The sequence below is a fragment of the Mastigoproctus giganteus genome, chromosome 6 (assembly GCF_048544385.1).
Source record: "Mastigoproctus giganteus isolate SK-2022 chromosome 6, ASM4854438v1, whole genome shotgun sequence".
Taxonomy (NCBI): Eukaryota; Metazoa; Arthropoda; class Arachnida; order Uropygi; family Thelyphonidae; genus Mastigoproctus; species Mastigoproctus giganteus.
The window spans coordinates 229,947,377-229,968,260 of NC_143580.1; the positions used below are offsets into that span (position 1 = coordinate 229,947,377).

A 20,884-nucleotide genomic window follows, 5' to 3' on the forward strand; every position below is an offset into this window, starting at 1 on the left:
GTAGTGATCTCCAGAAATGTGCTCCTCTGCTCACACTGTCCAGCCTCATGAAATATTTGTTCAAATAGAAAAATGTGAGTTCCTGAAAACGTGAATTGGTCCACAATATCACGTGTTATCTTGTGAATACAACGAATGACAACAGCATGTCTCCGACCAATACAACTACAGTAAATGGGAAATATAACTGTCACAGATTTGACGTTTGATATTTTTTAAGCTTCGTAACCTTGTATGTATTGCTGTGCAGATCACTACATTCAGATTGGTGCCGGATTTTATATTCATCTGGTGTTACTTGCAGATGAAATCACACAGGAGCCAATGTGAAAATTGCATTATACTGGCATCTTTCCTAATAAATCAGTCGTGCTGGAGCAAATTTGCATTGTTAAAATGCACATTATAGCAGAACTGATTGTATATGATGTCAAAATTATTTTTTTGCATCCAGTTCCTTGGTCACTGCATCACTGTAACTGATCAAATTAGTTAGACAAGACCACCCCTTGAAAAATCCATGCTGTGATTGCAGTATAATTGCATGGCTATCCAAATAGTCCTGCATTACTTCTTTAATGACGCCTCCATAGCCAGGTGGAAAGGAGCAGCAGTGCGTAGCACACGCTTCTTGATTAGACCAGGGTTCAAGCCCGTGGCCACCAAATACGGATGATGCGGAAAGGTCAGGAATTGACCACCGCATATCCCTGGAGCAATATGGCCTTAATTGCTAATGCTCCTAAAAAGCCAAATAACAAACAAACAACAACTTCTTTAATCAGTGATTCTGTTATTTTCCTTGGAACAATGTTAAGCTAAAAGGTCTGTGTTGCCTTTCATCTCCCTTTATGAATTGGGGATATATTTGCACTTCTCCAGTCCATAGAGACTTCCCCTGAATCCAAGGATGCTCTCTTAATTATGGCTAAGAGTTTGCTTACCACCTTTGCTGCCTGTCACAATGTAATTTGATAGATACCATCCGCCCCAGGTGCCTTTTTTATGTCTGTCCTCAACAATTTTTCCTCCACTTTCCTTTCAGTTATCACAAAGTCATTTAGCTCTTTGTTAAGAGTTTGATAAACTTCTGGCATTCTCTTCTCGAAACAATTTGCCATATGTGAATGTAGATGCAAAATACTTATTCAATTTGTTTGTAATCTGAGCAGAGTCATCAACAGTTAACCCATAGACATCAAATGGCCCAATGTGATTCAAACCCTTCCTTCTACTGTTAATATAAGTATATGTCTTTGCTGTTTTTCTTTGAATTTTTTGCCAGAGACTTCTCATAATCTGTCTTAGTTTACCTACCCTCCTTTGTGACTTGATTACATATTAATTTATATCTACTGTAGGCTACTATATCACCTGATAATTTGTATGCATCCCATGCATTTTTCTTCTCTGCCACATGTCTCAATAGTTCATCTGACATCCATTTAGGTCTAAGCCTTGAACAGTATTTCTTTGTTGGTATGAAAAGCCTACTGGCTTCTTTGATTACTTCCATGAATACTTCCCATTTAGAATTTGCTGTTTGAATTTGTTGTCTGAGTGACACAATACCTCCGCTATTCCTGCATTTGATGACTTAATCAATACTTCAAAATCATCGAATTTATTTATTTTTTGAATTTGATGTGTATTAGTATGTACACTATTGCTATGCACATGTTCCTCGTTACCCTAACCCAGCCTATGTATTCATTTGTTCCATGATGACCCACAGCAGGACCTGAAATCCCAGACACTTTGCTTTCCAGGTTGCTGCATGTAACAATATGAGTATTATACCCACAACTCATGAAATATGATAAATACTCATGTTGAGCTCATCTGCTAACATCTGTAAGTTAAGTAACGTCATGGTCATTTTGCAAAATTTTAGTCACCTCTGCTTGTGGCTCTAGTTAAACTACTAGTCTGTGTATCCCCTCCCAAGCTAGCAGTTTTCTGACCCACTTTTCACTGCCTTTATTGCATCAGCAAATAATTCTTGCACCCCTTCTATTCAAGTGCATCCCATCCCTGTAAAAACAGTTTCTCCTGTTAACAAGCACAGGCCACACTGAGAATGGACTTGTGATAAATGGAAATGGTGTTGTGTGAGTTTGTGATAAGCACATGAAATGGAATCGATTTATCTACTTCTACTTCCAGTTCCAGGGAAAGATATGTCTGGACTTAGGGTGTTTGGATTAGAACTATCCAAATTAGTTTGGTTATTGCTCCAAATCATGAGCACAACTTGCAAATTTTCTTGGTTTTAATTTTCCACTAATGTATTATATTTTCATTATATTCATCTTATTAAATATAACCAACTATAACGTGTAAATTTTCTGTCTAAGGAATTCTCGATATAGCAGTCACAGTGTAACATTTTTCAAAATGAAAGTACTAAATTTTTATTATATGTTTTCCTTTTATGTAGTTATTTGGAAATTCTGAATGTGAAAAATTTGGGAAGTGAAAATCTGAATAAAATCAGAAAACACTTGTGTGATATTTAAAAATGTCCAAAAATACTGGTTCGTGATAATTCTGACTCCCCCCCAAATAATTAATTTCCTGTAGCCTGAATCAGGTGAAATGAGAATATTCTCTGCACATAAAGATCACTGTAGATGTTATCCATGGATTTCTTGTCAGATTTAGTTAGATTCACATTGTTCTTCCATATTGCAATTTGCATCATGTTTGGTTGCATTCATAAAGATACTAGGTTCACAAAATGCACTGTTTTTATGATGAAGCTACATTTCACACAATTAAAACATATCATAGGAAGAAGTCATTTAATACTTTTAAGACTGTACTTGCAATCCTATAATATGACATGGTGTATTCCATAGAGAAATATGTAACCTTCATGAGTCAAAGAACTACATTATGATAGCCACTGCCAATTTTAATGATCAAATGTTGAAATGGATTACTGCTTACATGTTCTCTGAGCTATGAGAGGATCACATACTGAATGCTCTCAAAATGATAAAGTAAAACTTTTTAGGCTGTTCAATCTGATTAAACAAAAATCATTAAATAAATTGTGTTTGAATGACACTTTTGTTACTTTTAATGCACTATGAAAGCTGATATGCCTTAAAAGTTCCTGGAATGATTTACTGCAAAAAAAAAATAATAATAAATAAATATATATATTTAAGAACTTTTTGTGTCTATTTCTTTAAATTAGTATCCCCCCCTTCCCCAACATCTTTCATTTAAACATAATTGTCAGCATTGCTGCTGCTACAGAAACAGCATTGGCAAGCACTTTCTGGAACACTTCATTAGTTCTGCCATAGAAAATGAGTGGTGTGAATGTTCATATGACAATGACCTTCAATGTTCACTTGAGACACGGGGAAAACTACAGACAACAGTATATAGTTTTATCCATGCTGTTTGTCCCAGTTAGGGATCAGCGACATGAATGGAACACTTGTCGTTCCTCCATATTGATATGTCCAGCCGAATTTTTACAAGCCATCAGGCGAGGCCTGATGCTCTTGGTTTTATTTTTGGTATTTCCTTCACCTGATGTCAATGCAAACGTTTATCGTATTTAGTAGTCATGGGCTTGAACCCCAGTCCACTCAAATAGCGTGTGCTACTGCACTCTTGCCCCTGACTACTCAGCTACATTGTAGCCTTGACAGCAGTAGATGGTAACAGTTAAATATCAAGGAACCAACTCTCTGCAATTCAGGAAATATGAGTATTATACTCACAACTCATGAAATATGATAAATACTGATGTTGAGCTCATCTGCTAACGTCTGTAGAATAATGTTATGGTCATTTTGCAAAATTTTAATCATCAATTGGCATTTTCAGTGCCATATGATGAGAAAGGACATCCTGACCTGGGATCTCTCTTCCTTAAAGTAAGTGCTGCTGCTGTTGTTACTTATCTGTGTTTCTAAATAATTGTTTATTTTTGTGCTGCCATTTATTTGTAACAAATGATAGCAGACAAATAGATTTTAAAGTAAGAGGAGAGGCCATTTTATGATTTTGGCTTACAAAAGTAGAAATTTTTTAGAATTCAGGTCCAGAAGCTGATGAAATTGAATCAAATAATTATATAAAAGGTGTACAAGATAGCTTTACATTGAAACAGAAGTAATGATAAGTCATTTTACAAATTTTTTAATGATTTAAAAAAAAAAAAGATTTAATTTCTGAAATAGTTTTCCTCTAATATTGAACAAATAAGTCAAAATAACAATAAATCAATATTTAAAAGAACTTATGTACAATATTTTGATTTTTTTACAAATTTTCCAAATTCCACGAAGAAATTAACTCTACAGAGACATTTTACGATTAAAAAAAAAAGATTTAATTTCTGAAATATTTAATTTTCCTCTAATATTGGGCAACTATGTCAAAATAAGAATGAATTAATATTTAAAAGGACTTATGCAAATTATTTTGATTTTTTTCCAAATTTTCCAAATTCCATGAAGAAACTAACTCCACAGAGGCAACTGCTAGTGGAGAAACTCACTGCTCAGAGTACAGATATTGTTAAGAAACTCAATCTAGAAAGGTTACTATTGAGAAATGAATTGAAAAAATAAAATATAGAACTACAGAAACATTAAAGCTTTTCTTATGTTCAAATAAAATTAATTCAAAATCAAAACAAAAAAATATTAAGACTAATGCCAATGGAGCTGTAATACCTTTCAGCCTTGAAGAGGGCTATCAAAGTAGCTACAAAATGTAGACAAATAATTGTGCTTGGATTGTTCAGAGCTTGTTTAGGTTATTCTATACAATTTCATTAATCAAATTAAATGTTAAACATAACCATATATTTACATGAGTTTTGTGTGTTATTTTCATTATCTTCAGAATGCCAAGCAATGTAAGTTCCAAAGGCAATTGTGAAAGAAAGGCAAAAAACAAGTTTCAAAACACAGAAAATGAAACATGAAATACCAAAGCAAATTAGGATTAATCAACATAGCAAACAAAAACAGAAACAAAAATACCAAAACCTGATTATAGTGGATGTGGATTAACCATGTTAATCACCTGGATGAAATTTTCTGAATTAATTTTCACATAATTTCATTTAATGCATTCATACAGCTGAATATATAAAAGTTTGTGAAATAGTAAAATAAAATGTAACAGCTATTTACATTTATAAATAAATTTTTCAAAATATATCAACTGAAAATGGCTTCCAATATAATCATTACCTGTTCACAAATAAAGAGATGGATTAAATACATACTTGCATCTCCCTGCTTAAGGTCAAACTACTCATATCAATAGGTTCTGGAGTGTAGACATGAGGAGATTCACCAGACTAATAAAACAAAGAAATTATGTTTTAAATGTTAGCAACACTTATTTGTATATCAGAAGTTTTATTTATCATTGTGATTATGCTTATATACAAAAAAGCACATTTACAAAATACACATTTAAATGTAACAAAATATACAGAACATTCTTAAAACTCATATAAATAAATAAAGTTTGAAAAAATATAATAAAAATATTACAAAATATGAGCTGCAATATATTTTATTGTTAAAAAAAAAAAAAACAATGATTTTTATATAAAAAAAAATAGCATGTGTGCCTTGTATGCATGAAAGATGTTTTATTTTATGTGAAAACAACCTTGGCTTGGATGAGGTTAAAAGGTTTTAGGAATGAAAAGAATCTGAATATGTTTAACATTTTAAAACATTTATTTTCTTTCACAATTTCATCAAATTGAGATTGCAATACATATTAAATAGGAAACTTATATCGCTTAGCTAAAACCTTAGAGAAATCCATTTATAGAACAGTATGATGTCACAATCAAGCTCATATATCTTGATTGTGATGTCAACAATAAGATCAACAATACAAATATTTCACTAGTTATTGTTATTGTTATTTGTTTTTTTTTTAGGAGCATTAGCAACTAAGGCCATATTGCTCCGGGATATGCGGTGGTCATTCTCTGACCTTTCCGCATCCTCTGTATTTGGCGGTGACGGGCTAGAACCCCGGTCTAATCAAGAAGCGTGTGCTACACACTGCTGCTCCTTCCCACCTGGCTACGGAGGTGCCATTTCACTAGTGCAGGAAGTGAAATATTTGTATTCTTGAATTCTTCAACAATAACTCTGAACCAAAAGTTATGAACAATGTAATGTTTTATGCCCACGCCCGTTACTTATTCTACTGAATCAATGTTAGCGACTGATGTAGGAAAAGTGAGGCATAGTGGAAGCAGATAAGCCAGTTCAATGTCAGAGACTAGTTAGGAGTGATGTAAGCATTTCCATCTTGCATTTTTGTTACTAATCGGTTTTACTTCAGTCCGAAAATTTAGTAGTTGCCACCAAAGATGTTTTCATATTGAAAGAATACTATTGACCTTATGTAACATTATATTGCCATTTCAGAGAATTCATTTTTGTATAAGTTCTGAGCATAGAATTGTATGTACAAGAGGCAATCACAACTAGTATAATTTATTATCAGATTAAATGGCTGTGGTGCCACTTAAAGTCAATTATCTGATACAGTAATATACATAAAAGTCATTTAAAAAACTACAAAAGTTAAATAAAAGTTGTACATCACAAAACAAGAAAATTATGCATGTCGATCAACAATGTAGTTCCCGTTTCACTTGATATACTTCTTTTAATGCCTGGATTCTTTAAGAGAATAAGTTTTATGGTTGGTGTTGAAGAAAATTATGCACTGCTACCTTCCTCTTTTCATCTGATGAGAAGTAACATCCTAATAATCATGATAATCAAGATTGATGAATATGGAAGAAGGTTAATATATCAAATTTGATCTGCCATATCTGATTCACTATAGAATGAATGGTGTGAGATTGAGCATTATCATGCTGAACGCACACCTGAAGATGGCAAACCACATTTCTTAAAATTTGTCACTTTAATTAATTCAGAAGCACATCACAGTACAGCAATACCCCACTTAGCATGGCTTCAAATAGCACGGGTTTCACTATAACACGGTTTCCAATTAAGTTTAAGTCAAAAATTTACTGTACATATTAAAATTCGTTCAATAGCCTAGACAGGTACTATACATATATGCTGCGTTGTTGTACCCTAGGTACGGTACATATATGCTGCGGTGCCAACTCTACTACCTACGATGCACATGTGACAATAGCTCCTTTCGGGCAGTCAGCTGCAACATGCAACAGTGTTCAGTATTCTTAATTCCATCCTGATGAGACAACATGATAGTTTTTCAAACTTTTCATTTCAAAATAAATTTTTTACCCCTTTAAATATGATCGAAAATATATTTGCATCATGGCTAGAAATCACTGCTAAAAACATGCATCCTGTTTGGCAGAATGTTTTGCCCTATTCAAAGATTTCACTGGTTTTGAATTGCAAATTCAGAAAATTGCCAAAGACATTGTGAAGGTCAGAAAAGACTTGGGATTTGAAACTTTGGACACTGCCAATGTACATGACTGCATTGACTCACATGCGACTTATATGATGCAACTCTCCTTGAAATTAACGAGCAAACTGCATATGAAGAAGAGGAACACAATTCTGAAGTGGATAACACTGAAGTGCCACCAAAACAATTTTCAACAGAAGAACTGGAGAAGTTTTTTTGGGGGGTTGACATGGCCTGCAAGGCAATTACGAATGGAGATCCGAATGTTGAACATAGCATCAAGATACAGCAAATTTTACAAGATGGCATTCGATGCTACAAAGACTTGTACGCCGAGAAAAAGAAGAGATGGCCTCACCAGAATTCATTATTGACATACCTAAATAAACAACTACTTTTTTAAAGCTTTTTTCTCATCTCTCATGATGTTACCTTTTCATTAATAAAATTTTTGCAATATTTTTTTTTTTTTTTAAATTTCAAATCCTTTTAATTGGCTATCAAGTGCAAATGGTTTATTGATATTACAATTGTTTATAGACTGTTTCTCTGGTACACATTCAATTAAAACCCATTATAATTATACCACCATCAGCATGGTTTCACATAACATGGAATAGTTTTGGCACCAATTATCAGTGCTATGGGGGGGGGGGTATTGCTGTATTTGTTATTTGTCACTGCCTTTCCTCTTTCTACATAATGCTTCAGAATCATTCCTTCATGATCTCAGAATAAAGTCAATAATATTTTCACTAGCTGATGCTTGGCTATGGACATTCTTTGGTTGAGATAAACCATATAGTGTCACCTCAACTGAAGAAAGTGAACTTGCATGATTGATTTTAGACATGTAACAGTGCACTCAGGCTTCGTCTCTGGCCACTGTGTGTTCAAAGAAGGCAGATTCTTCATGCAAATGCCGTCATGTATGTTCCATGCAAATGTATGGAACATACATTAATTCATCACTCCTCTACTATCAAGTGCCAATGAATCCATAAAGCACATTCTTTATGAAAGTGCAACTCCATGCTAACAATAGTATGAACTGACCTTGCACATCATGACAATTTGGTGTAGTGTCAAAATCCTCAACATTTTCAATCCTGATCTTAAACTTATTCACCCACTTGTAAACTTGCTGTTGACACATGAATATTTTGCCATACTGAACCAACATTCTGCAATATTTTTCAGCATGCTTTATTTCTTCTGCATTCAAAATTGGATTACAGATTACATCTCCACCTACTTTCCTGTGTGACTGCAAGGAAGTGACCATGTTGAAAATGATTGTTTCCAAATAATGCCAGCAGATAGTGCTGTTGGTATTTGGAATTTTCAAAAGATTTTGATCAATAATCTGACACAAGATTATCATCAGTTTTTGCATGTATGCATTTTACATTGGTTTTGTGGCTTTGATTTGAATTACTTTGTATATTTGCACATCATGGAGATACAAATATCTACCTAATAATATGTTGGGCTATTCAAGACCAGCAAATCACAAGGTGTATATACTATATAATTGAGATGCAGCTTCTCATGCAGTGGAGAGAGAGAGAGAGAGAGAGAGAGAGAGAGAGAGAGAGAGAGAGAGAGAGCCCTAGTTACACATATATATATGTTATAAGGTCATTTCAGATAATGTGTCCATTTATGAACTGTCTACATATATTCAAATAGCTGTTGCAATACCTTATCTGTTTCCAAGTAATTGTGGACACAATTTATAATATATGGTGGTAAGAAAACAACTTTGAAAATCAGAAGAAAATCTCACACCTATTAGCCACAGCTGTCTGATTTGGACACAGAAAAGCTAAAATTGAATAAATTCTTGGGAATTAGTAATAATAAGTGGAAATGATATGCAGAAGCTTATACTGCATCAGCCAAAAAAAAAAAAAAAACTCACACACACTGCCCAACTTCCCTCTCCAATCCCTTCTTGATAACTTGTCTAATTCTTCCTTAAATTTATTCAAACTGTCCACTTCTATAATATCAGATGGTAGTTTGTTCCAACAATCAATTACTCTTTGGCCGAAAGCAAATTTTTGCATGTGTCCTGCAGCTATTCTTTTTGAATTTAAGTTTATATCTTCTAAAGTGTCTGAGAAAGAGTAAGGATGCCAAGAATTTAATTTACTCAAATCCATTTAAAGCCTTGAATACTTTAATAAGGTTTTCTTACAGGTGCCAAATTTCTAAAAGCCCATATACTGCTAGAATATCTATCATAAAATATTCTTGCACAATATCATGCCTTTATTAATGTCAAAAACTACAATTACACTTCTGAATCCATCCTAATTTTTCTAGGTCTTCTTAAGTAGTATACCCTTGATTCCTATCATTAACCTTCCTGCCAACCCTTGTATCATCTGCAAACTTAGACATTAAGCTCAATATGGCTATATGAACACTGTTAATAAATCAAGTGGATGCCACTTATGGTGACAGATTTAAGACACAGCTTAAGTGAAAACAAAAAATGATGAAATACAAATGCAGCTGTTCAGTGTTGTTTACTGATGCAGAATGGAAATGTATACATAAAAAGGTGGAAATGGAAAGAAAGAAAACATGAAAATCAAGCAATATAAAATACTTTAATGTTTCTGGAAATCCACACATACCATTAAAAACAAATAATAAAGAAAATAATAAACTCAAGAATTAAGTTGGGAATTAAATTAAAAAAGGGTTAATGCTCTATTGTAAAATAGCCAGATTGGTAGTAGTGCAGATATTTTCTTTCATGGAGTAAATAACATCAACAACCATACAAACTAAATAAAGCAACAGCAGTAACTAGACAAGCAATGTGCCCAATTTCAAGAGCAAATTAGGATATTACTCAATCATTTCTACTGAAACATGCATAAACTGCAACAAGATATAAAAGCAATAACATAAATTGAAGTGCTGATTACAATAAATGGAATTTTTTTCTATCTATTAGTATACAGCTGATTGAGACTTTATAAACTGATAACATTGAATGAATGATAACATTATCAACAATCACAATAAGCAATATACACTGTATTGATAACAATAAGAGCCCAGCACTGAATCCTGAAAGACTCCACTAATGACATTATTCCAAGAAGAGCAGTGACCATTTATAACCAACCTCTGTCTTCTACTACTTAGTCATTCTTTTATCCACAGCAGTAGCTTTCTCGTAATGCCACATGGTCCAATTTGAATGGCAATCTGCTATATTCAATATAACAGACTGCTGTACAAATGTATCAAAAGCTTACTCAAATGTATCAGAATATTTACTGAAATCTAAGTATATGATATCAAAATTATTTTTTGCATTCAATTCCTTTGTTACTGAATCATGATAGCTAATCAGATGGGTCAAGAAAGATCTCCACTTAAAACAAATTGATACTGTGATTTCTGTATAACTTCTTTCTTATCAAAATGATTAGCATTAGCATAGGCATATGATGCAAGAAAGCAAGCTTATGCAGCATCAGCCAAAAAAAAAAAACACTTCCATTTCACCCCTCCGTTCGTTCGAAATACCTGTCCAACTGAGCCTTAAATTTATTTAGGCTATCAACTTCCACAACAAGGGATGGAAGTCTGTTCCAGCAACCAACTACCCACTGGCTAAAGGCAAATTTCTGCACATCTATCCTACATCTGTCTTTCCTCAATCTGAATTTATGCCCTCTCAGGTGATTATTCTGAGCAAGAGGAACAATCCTGTCAGCATTGAGCATGCTCAAACCATTCAACGCTTTATACACTTCTATCAGATCACCTCGCCGGTGCCTAGTCTCCAGACACTGTAATTTGAAAAACTTAAGCCTTTCTTCGTAAGAGCAACCCTTTGTTTCATTCACTAATCTTGTTGCCCTTCTCTGTACTCGTTCCAGCAGCTCTACATCCTTCTTGAAATGAGGCCTCCAGACCTGTATACAGTACTCAAGGTGTGGTCAAAAATTCCTGTATATCATTGACAAGACACCATGAGCTACTCTTGCAGCCCATCTGCACTGCTCAGAGAACTTCATATCTGCCTGCACAATTACCCCCAGGTCCTTTTCATTCTCTACCACTGTCAGTGTAGTACCGCAGAGTTGATACGTTGCTCTGGAGTTGCTGTTTCCCATAGGTAGTACTTTACATTTATCAATGTTAAACTTCATTTGCCACCTCTCAGCCCATCTGCTCAACCTTTCCAGATCCTGTTGCAGCAGCATAGTGCCAGTAGTGTCCTTAACAACCCTGCCATGATCCTGCAATACTTCTTTAACCACTGACTCCATTATTTTCTATGGAACAGAGGTGAAGTTTACAGGTCTGTAATTGCTTATTTCACCCATTGATCCCCCTTACAGAATAGGAGACATATTTGCATATCAGCAATCTAATGAGATTGCTGATATGCAAATGATTTGGTGAAATGAGTTTTTTTTTTTTTTTTTTTTTTGATGTTAAAAACATCTTTACTGGCGTTATTTGGAAAAAACTATTATATTACCTAGAAATCATTATATAAAATCATCACGAAACCCGATGTGCATGCATTGTACTTGTTGCATGCAGTGATACAACAAGTGCAGTAACGTAACAAGTACAGCGCATGCACCCAAGAAAACTCAAATATACGCAACAAGTGCAGTGATGCAACAAGTACAATTGAGCAGTGGCGTGCTACGTTATACCGTTATATCAGCATAATGATTAATACACGAGTGACTGTGCCAAAATCTACAGTCCAGCATTTGAAGGAATATCGTGAAAGAAAGAAAGGAAAGTTGGACAGAAATGTGAATCCAGATGAAATTGAGCAACAGTGTTTCGCTGTGCCTGGGACTTCTGAAACTGCACCCAAAAAAACTCGAGCTGAAATAATGAAGGAATATTGTGAACGGAAGAAAAGGAAATTAGAAATTCAAACTACAGTAGACTCTCGATTTTTCGGGATAGATGGTAAAAAACAAATCCCGGATAATCGATTTCCCAGTTAATCCAAAAATACAGAAGTCCCCGACATACGTAAGAGATACGTTCTAGGTCTTCTTACTTCATCGAGTTTTACATAACTCGGGAAAGACTAATAGCATATTGCTACTATATTATTATTGACAAATCTGAATTCAGCGCAATACTTGTTAATGTTTGACCATTTCATACATCCCTATTAGCTTAATTTTCTGATCCAAATCGATTGCTTTCCTTTTCTTGGTAGATTTACTAGTACTGCTATTCTCTTATTCGGCAGCATGATAACAGTCAAAATGAAATTTTCTGTAAAGAACTTCACAGGGTTAAGGCGAAAACTTACTATTATCACCCCGCGCGAGCTAACATTTTGCTAAAGCCCATTTCTGGAGGTCATTGCCATAAAACAATTTGCACTTTTCGTGTTATTGGGCTTTTCTGTTCGTGCATCTAATTATAAACGGGTAGTAAACTCAATCTTATTGCATTTGCAAAAATACCAATAGCTGGAATTCTGTGGGTTTTACATTATTATGGTGAAATGTGTGTCCCTTTCACTGAAATCTTCAGTCATATAAAAAAAAATCCATAAATAAATTGTAAGAATCTTCTCTTCCTTCCTATTTTTTTTTTTTTTTTTGCTTGTTACTCCGTATCTCGCTTGTGCAAGTTGTGCATGCTGTGATCATCATTATTGATTTCTTATTTTATTTATTTATTATTTTTGTTTGTTTTAAATTTTACAATCCTAAAAAAAAAAAAATTATGTAATCTGTAGTTGCATAAGTCAGGGACTTACTGTATTGAAAACTGTTCAGCAACCTACGTAAAAAATTATGGCGATAGATAAAAAATTAAAAAAACTTACCACGCACTACTCACGTGTCTAATATGATGATTCCCTTTATTTTTTGCGATGTCAATTTTAAGTTTAATAGCTTTCCTATATTTTTTATGATGTTGCATATGGTTTGGTCACCAACATTATAATGGTTCATTAGAGATTTAACGGATGCACCGTTTTCAAACTTTTGAATAATTTCAAGTTTTTGTTTAACTGAAAGCGAACGAAAAAAAAATTTGACATCCCTGACATAAATAACAAAACAAAATTTGTCTTTTTGTGGTGCAACGGAAAACAACAATCAATGCAACACACTAAAACAAACTAAACATTTGTGTTTTTTTTGAGCGGCAAGTGTGAAGACAGCGGGTGTTGCAAGATAATAGGGACACTAATCTCCCAATGACGACTTATAATGCCGCTTGTCACCTATTTACAACTTGCAAAACATCTTGCAACTAGGTTTATACCTATTTATTACTTGAATTTTATGATTTCTGGTTGATTTTTTTTTATTTTTTTATTTTTAAATTTGGAATCTTGAAGTGTCCCAGTTAATCCAATCCCGGTAAATCGAGAGTCTGCTGTATTCCGAATCATAATGAAATTCAACCACACAGTTCTACTATGCCTGATACTTATCAGGAATCTAAAACACCAGCAGAACGAATGAAAGAATATCATGCACAAAAAAAGCGAAATTAGAAATGGCTAATAATGAGATTCCTTATTACATTCGTATAGTGTCTACACAAGCTGATAGTGAGTTTGAAAAACTAGTGTACAAAAACCCATTTGGATTTAGTTGTAATGTTTGTGATCATTTATGGTTTCAATTATATTTGAAACCATTTACAACAACTTCATATGAATTACTTCAAAATGAATTTCCTTTACAAGAAGTGAGTACTTTCATGACGTGTAATACATGTCATATTTCATTAAAAGAGGGAAGGATACCAACTATGGCAACATTGAATGGATTTATATATCCAATATATCCTACTGATTTGCCTTCATTGGGTGTTGTAACTGAGCATCTGATATCACCACGATTACCCTTTATGCAAATTCGTTGTTTACGTTATGAACATGGACAATATGGGATCATTGGACAAGTAATAAATGTACCAGTTAATGTAAATACGATGGTTCATCAATTACCTAGAGAATTAGATGATGATTATGCCAATAATGTACATATAAAACAAATATTCATATATAAAACATCATATCTACAAGGATGTGTGCAGAAGAAAATAGCAAAAATATGGTTACAGTATTTGATAAATTCACCTTTGTATAAATTCAACAGCATAAAAGTGAGTGAAGATTTCTTGGGGACAAATGATGATAGTGAACAGGAAAATTCAGATGAAATTGTGAAACCTGTCAACAATGATGATGAACTATTGTTAATTCAACAACAAACATTATTATTATTATTGCTCTTTATATTATTTCTCCCTGATTGGGGGTTCCACCTCATGACGGGTATTGATACTAGTACAGGGTGGTGGTTGTTATTCTGGTGTTACTATTGGTCAAGGAACTCTCTGACTATCCTACAGGTGTTCAGGATTGCGACTTTCTGGAGTTCTTTATACGTGTCCACTGGGAGACCTATCACTGCTAGGCTGTTATGTACGGTCATTGGCACCATACCTGTGGTTGACACGATGATCGGGATGGTCGTTACTTGTTGCATATGCCACATCTCTTTGATCTCCTGCCTTAGGTTTGTGTACTTCCTGATTTTTTCCCCATGGGTTTTCTGCAGGTTGCCAGTGTTAGGTACTGCTATTTCAATCAGACAGATAGCCTTTTCTTTCTTGTCCACAAAGGTTATGTCCGGTCTGTTGTGCGGGATTGTCTATCTGTTATTATGGCCTGGTCCCAGTACAGCTTGTAGGTTGGGGTCTCTAGTACTGCCTGGGGTTTGTACTTGTAGTACAGTACACTTTCTTCTATCAAGTGGTATTTGCTTGCTAGCTTCTGATGTATTATCCTGGCTACCTGGTCGTGTCTATGAGTGTACTCAGTCTGGGTGATCACCTTGCACCCTGTGGTGATGTGTTGGATCGTTTCTGAATCCAGGTGGCATCGTCAACATGTGTCATCAGACACTCCAGGCTCCTTGGCGATGTATTTTCTATAGTTTATGGTGTTGATTACCTGGTCTTGGATGGCGAGCATGAATGCTTCAGTCTTGGGGAAGAGTGTCCCACTCATGAGACATGCATTAGAAGCAATTTATTCTGTTATCTTGATGGAGATCATTGTAATGTCTGTCATGGAGTGTTTTCTATGCCCATCTTTCTAGCTTCGTTTGTACCTCCTGGTTGGGAGTGGCAAACGAAGCTAGAAAGATGGGCATAGAAAACACTCCATGTCTATCTTCCTTGTGGCCTGGTGGAGTGCTGCTGTGTGTTTCTGGAAGTAATCCTTCAGGTTAACTATCGTTGTCTTCTGTTGCTCAATGAGGTCTATCAGGCCCCTTCTTCCTTCTTCCCGGGCAATTGTCAGTCTCTCCACGGCAGATCTCGGGTGGTGTTGGTGGCTCTTGGACATCATTGTCCTTGTCTTTCTCATGATATCCTCCAGCTCAGTGTTAGTCCAATCTATGACCCCCGAAGGAATATGTTAGCACTGGGATTGCATAGGTGTTTATGGCTTTAACTGTATTCCCTCCATTCAGCTTTGCTTTCAGCATGCTTCTGAGCCTCTGATGGTATTTTTTGGTCAGGCAGGCCTTAATTTTCTTGTGGTGTAAATGCTGAGCCTGCATCATCCCCAAGTATTTGTAGGCCTCTCCCTCTGCCATGGCTTTGACCTCTTTGCCAGTCTGCAGCTAGTAGTTTTGGTTGACTAATTTTCCCTGGTGCAATCCGTGAGTCTTGCATTTGTCTAGACCAAATTCCATCCTAATATCATTGCTGAATTCTTCGGTGATCTGGAGTACTTGCTGGAGATGCTTCTCGATTCCCGTATAGGGTTTGATGTCATCCATGTAAGTCAAGTGGGTGAGGGTGTACAGGTTCTTTCTTCCTTCTTTGAGGTTATATCCGTACTTGCTACTGTTGAGCATGGTGGATAGTGGGTTAAGTGCTAGACAGAACCACAATGGGCTCAGGGCATCTCCCTGAAAGATTCCTCTCTTGATGGGGATTGGCCTGGTTGTGATGTTTTCGACCCTAATGGTGGTACTCCATTTTGCCATCGTTTCTCCTAGGAAGTTTGTCACTATCGGATTGACTTTGTAATGTTCAGCACCTCTATTAGCCAGCTATGAGGCACGGAGTCGAAGGCCTTGCGGTAATCAATGTAGGCTGTGTACATGTTGCGGCGCTTCTTGTAGGCTTGCTCCATAACCGTGGAATCTATGGTTAATTGCTCTTTGCACCTTTGCTCAGCCGCTTGCATCTTTTCTGCTGTTTGGCCATTATGTTCTGACTCTCCAAGTGGTCTGATATCTTCCTGGTTATGCAGCTGGTCAGGATCTTGTTCATTGTTGAGAGGCAGGTGATTGGCCTATAATACGCCGGGTTTCTTGTATCTTCATCTTTAGGCTTATTATTATTATTAATATTAGTTATATGGTGCAAGGAAGCCTGAGGCTTATGCTGCACCAGCCAAAAAAAATTTTTCTGAATTACAGAGAGAGAGAGAGAGAGAGAGAGAAAAGTAGAGGGAGTCACCAAGAAAAAGAAGAATGATGATATCCAGCTCAGGACCCTGGGTGTGCCAAGCCCATACTCACCAGATGTGAGCCACTGGGGTATTATTATGGTCTGAAGATAAATATTTATGTATAGCACCGGAATCATCTCCAGAAAGTTTCATATTTGATATACATGCAGAACTTTCTTTTCCAGCTATATATTTGGGACATGCACGAAAATTTAAAAATGGATTGAAAATTACTCCCTTTATAATGGCATCGAGTGAAATTTGTAGATCTGATCATCATGGAGTAACTTCCCAACATTTACTATATATGACAATGAAAATTATGCAAATGTGTACCACAGAAAATTTGCAAATTGCATTTAAATCAGTAGGAATAACAGCTAACATTACTCGTTCTATATCAGAATCAAAATAATTTATAAACAAGTCATTAGAGTCTAACTTGGCATTTATAAAATCAATTCCTAATTTAGCATATTATTGAAGTCAGCGTAAACGAGATGTGTTTGCCATGATTCGTCAATTAGGAAAGCCTACAATGTTCTTGATGTTGAGTGCATGTGAATCAACATGGCCCATATTACTATGTATGTTATACAAATTCAGATATAAACGAGAAATTACAACTAACGAAGTTATGGATCTACCTTACATGGAAAGAGTTACATTAATAAATGAAGACCCCATAACGTGTGTCATATACTTTAATAAAATTGTTGAGAGTATACTCAAAATTTTAAAATCAAAAACCTATAGTCCTTTTGGGAAATATTATGTTGTGAATTTCTTTAAATGCATTGAATTTCAACATCGAGGAAGTCCACATGCACATATATTATTATGGATGAACAATGCACCCTCTACCCTCTGCACCATTAGAAGTAAAAGGTGGGATGGAAGAAGAAATCCAAATGATAGATGCATTATGTTCTATAGAGAAAACTTCAAATTATTCAGATTTACAGCAACATAAACATACTTTTATCTGTTATAAAAATAATAATGCGAACCGATGCGAATGTCGATTTGAAGCACCTTTTTGGCCAATCTCACAAATTCGTATACACCAATGGCCACAGATGACAATCGAAGATCAGCTTATTGCAAAAAATATTGTAAAATGCACGACTCATCAGAATTGGATAATCATTAGTATTAGTATTAGTAATGGTCGCATGGTGCAAGAAAGCCTATGACTTATGCTGCACCAGCCAAAAAAAAAAAAAAAAAAACCGAATAAAACAATGATAAAAAAAAAAATAAATAAATAATAATTAATAAAAGAAAAGGAAATTAAACCTATCATCCTATGCGCTTCCCTGACCCAAAGGTACTATCCAGATGACCTTTGAATTTCCCCAAACTGTCAGCCTCTACCACCCATGTAGGCAACTTATTCCAGTAATTTATAACTCGCTGGCTAAAATAAAACTTCCTGCAGTCCAATCTAAACATTGTCCCCCGTAACTTGAATTTATGTCCCCTAGATCTAGCATCATTTATAATCTTGAAAATTTCATCCTCATTCATTTTACTGATGCCTCTCAGAGCCTAAAATGCCTCAATCAAATCTTCTCTAAGGTGTCTAGTTTCCAAACTCTGCAACCCACATATTCAAAGTCTTTCTTCATAAGGATGCCCTTTTGCCGATCTCACCAGGTGAGTTACCCATCTTTGCATCCTTTCAAGAAGCTCGATGTCTTTCTTTAGGTGCGGTCTCCATACTTGAACACAGTATTCCAAGTGTGGTCTAACAAAAGCCTTATATAATGGGATTATCCCTATCCTTATCTCTACTTGCAAAAGTTCAAAAATCATTAATAGGACACTATGGGCTTTTCTTGAAACCTGTTTACAATGCTCAGAGAATTTCATGTCTGACCGTATCGTAACACCCAAGTCCCTTTCCTCCCCAGTACTGGGTTTAGTTGAACTCCACCAAGTAAATAAGTTATTTTGGGATTACTGTTTCCCAGGTGTAATACCTTACACTTTGATGGATTAAAGCATAGCTGCCATTTTTCTGACCATTCCTGAATTCTGTCTAGGTCTCTCTGAAGAAGCTCAGCTTGACAGTGATCATTAACTGCTCTACCAATTTTAACATCATTTCCAAATTTAGACATCACGCCCTCTATCCCTTCATCGATGTCGTTTATGAAAATTAAAAACAACAGTGGTCCTAATACTGATCCTTGGGGAACCCCACTTCTTACATCAACCCAATCTGAGGATTAGCCATTTATCACAACCCTCTGCCTCCTGCCCTGAAGCCATCCTGCTATCCATCTAAGGATTTTCCCAGTGATTCCAACCTGTTCCAGCTTATAAAGCAACCGCTCATGTGGGACTGAGTCAAAAGCTTTGCTGAAATCTAAATAAACAATGTCGAAATTATTGCCTAAATCCAGCTCTTGAGTGACCCTTTCAAAATAGCGAACCAGATTTGTTAAACATGATTTTCCCTTTACAAAACCATGCTGAGTATCCTTGAGAATTTCAATTCAATCCAAATGATCCTGAATTCCACCCTTGATCAATGCCTCCATGATTTTCCTTACCACTGAAGTCAGACTGACAGGTCGATAATTTCCCACTTCACTCTTAAAGCGACCCTTATGTATGCGAGATACATTGGCACTTTTCCAATCCAAGGTAATCTCCCCAGAGTCTAGTGAAGCTCGCATAATTAGCCATGTTAATTTTGAAGAATTCCTTAAATCAAATCAATGCCACTCAGAAGAAGAATATCTAAATATTTGGAGGGCTGGTATCAAATGACCACGTGTATTTCTTAAATGCAAGATAGAAGAGAAAATTATGAATAATTACAATCCTTGGATTTTAGGAGTGCTCAAGTCTAATTCGGGTTTACAATTTATCATAGAAGAATATTCATGTGCAGCATATGTAGTTGAATATGTGAATAAAACTAACAGAGGAATAAGCAACCTGCAACGGAAAATTATAGAGCTACAAGAAGAATATCCTGATATGGATATAACTGATCTAACACGAGCATTAAGTGTAGATGTACTGAATTCTGTAGAGATGAGTTCACAATCTTACAGCAATCCAAAATATTGATATTAAGTGAAACGTGGTTGGATAATGATGAACATATATTACTTAAACCATTCCAATGTGTGACTCAATTTAAAAGGTTGGATGTTCATAGTGGTGTGTTGCAATATATCAACGTGAAGGTTCAACTATCATCAGTACACCACATATCTTTGCACAACATAACAGCAGTAATGCAACAGCAGTATCAGATGAAATTGGAGACATTTATGGATCTTTATGCAAATTCAATAGTGGATCTATTTTCATCATTGCCATATATATATATATATATCACTCCCAGGATGTCATTAGATATAATTCAAAAATTCATAAACAAGAATTTGTTGCCATATTCCACTGAAGGTGAAAATTATTGAAAGAGCCACTGGAACGTATACCTATAGTTCTCACTTGTGATTTCAATCTAGAATTAAATTCTGAGGCTGGAAAGAAGTTTTGTAAATTTATGAAAGATGTCTTCAATTTAGATATTAAGTCAAATACTTTAGTAAATATTACACGTAATGGAATGACAATTGATGGAGTATTCACTCGGGAATTAAAATCATTTGAATGTCAAAATTATATCTTATTTCAGTTACCACAGACCAATAATTTTAGTGTTATTATAATATATTTTATACAAATTATTTCAATGTACACTAGTACAATGAAAAATTCCATTCAATGTATTTCATTGTACTGAAATTATTTTTTCAATAAAAATAATGCAGCAATACTTTTTTTTTATTTATTTTACTGTACCAGTTTCATAATGAATTACTGCACTAAAGATGTTTTTAACGGCTGCCATTGTGACATTATCAGTGACACTATCAGTCTCAGAGTAGAGCAGCAGCAACTCAT

The 20,884-nt window shown here is 35.1% G+C and overlaps 1 protein-coding gene across 1 annotated transcript in view; it reads right to left on the reverse strand.

Moving 5' to 3' along the window:
• Positions 1–20,884, reverse strand: part of RyR (Ryanodine receptor) — an 841,404-nt gene that overhangs the window by 470,584 nt on the left and 349,936 nt on the right. Inside the window, exon 48 of the mRNA XM_090376454.1 lies at positions 5,264–5,338. Coding sequence (XP_090232580.1) covers positions 5,264–5,338 — 75 coding nt within the window. The remainder of the gene's footprint in view (positions 1–5,263; positions 5,339–20,884) is intronic.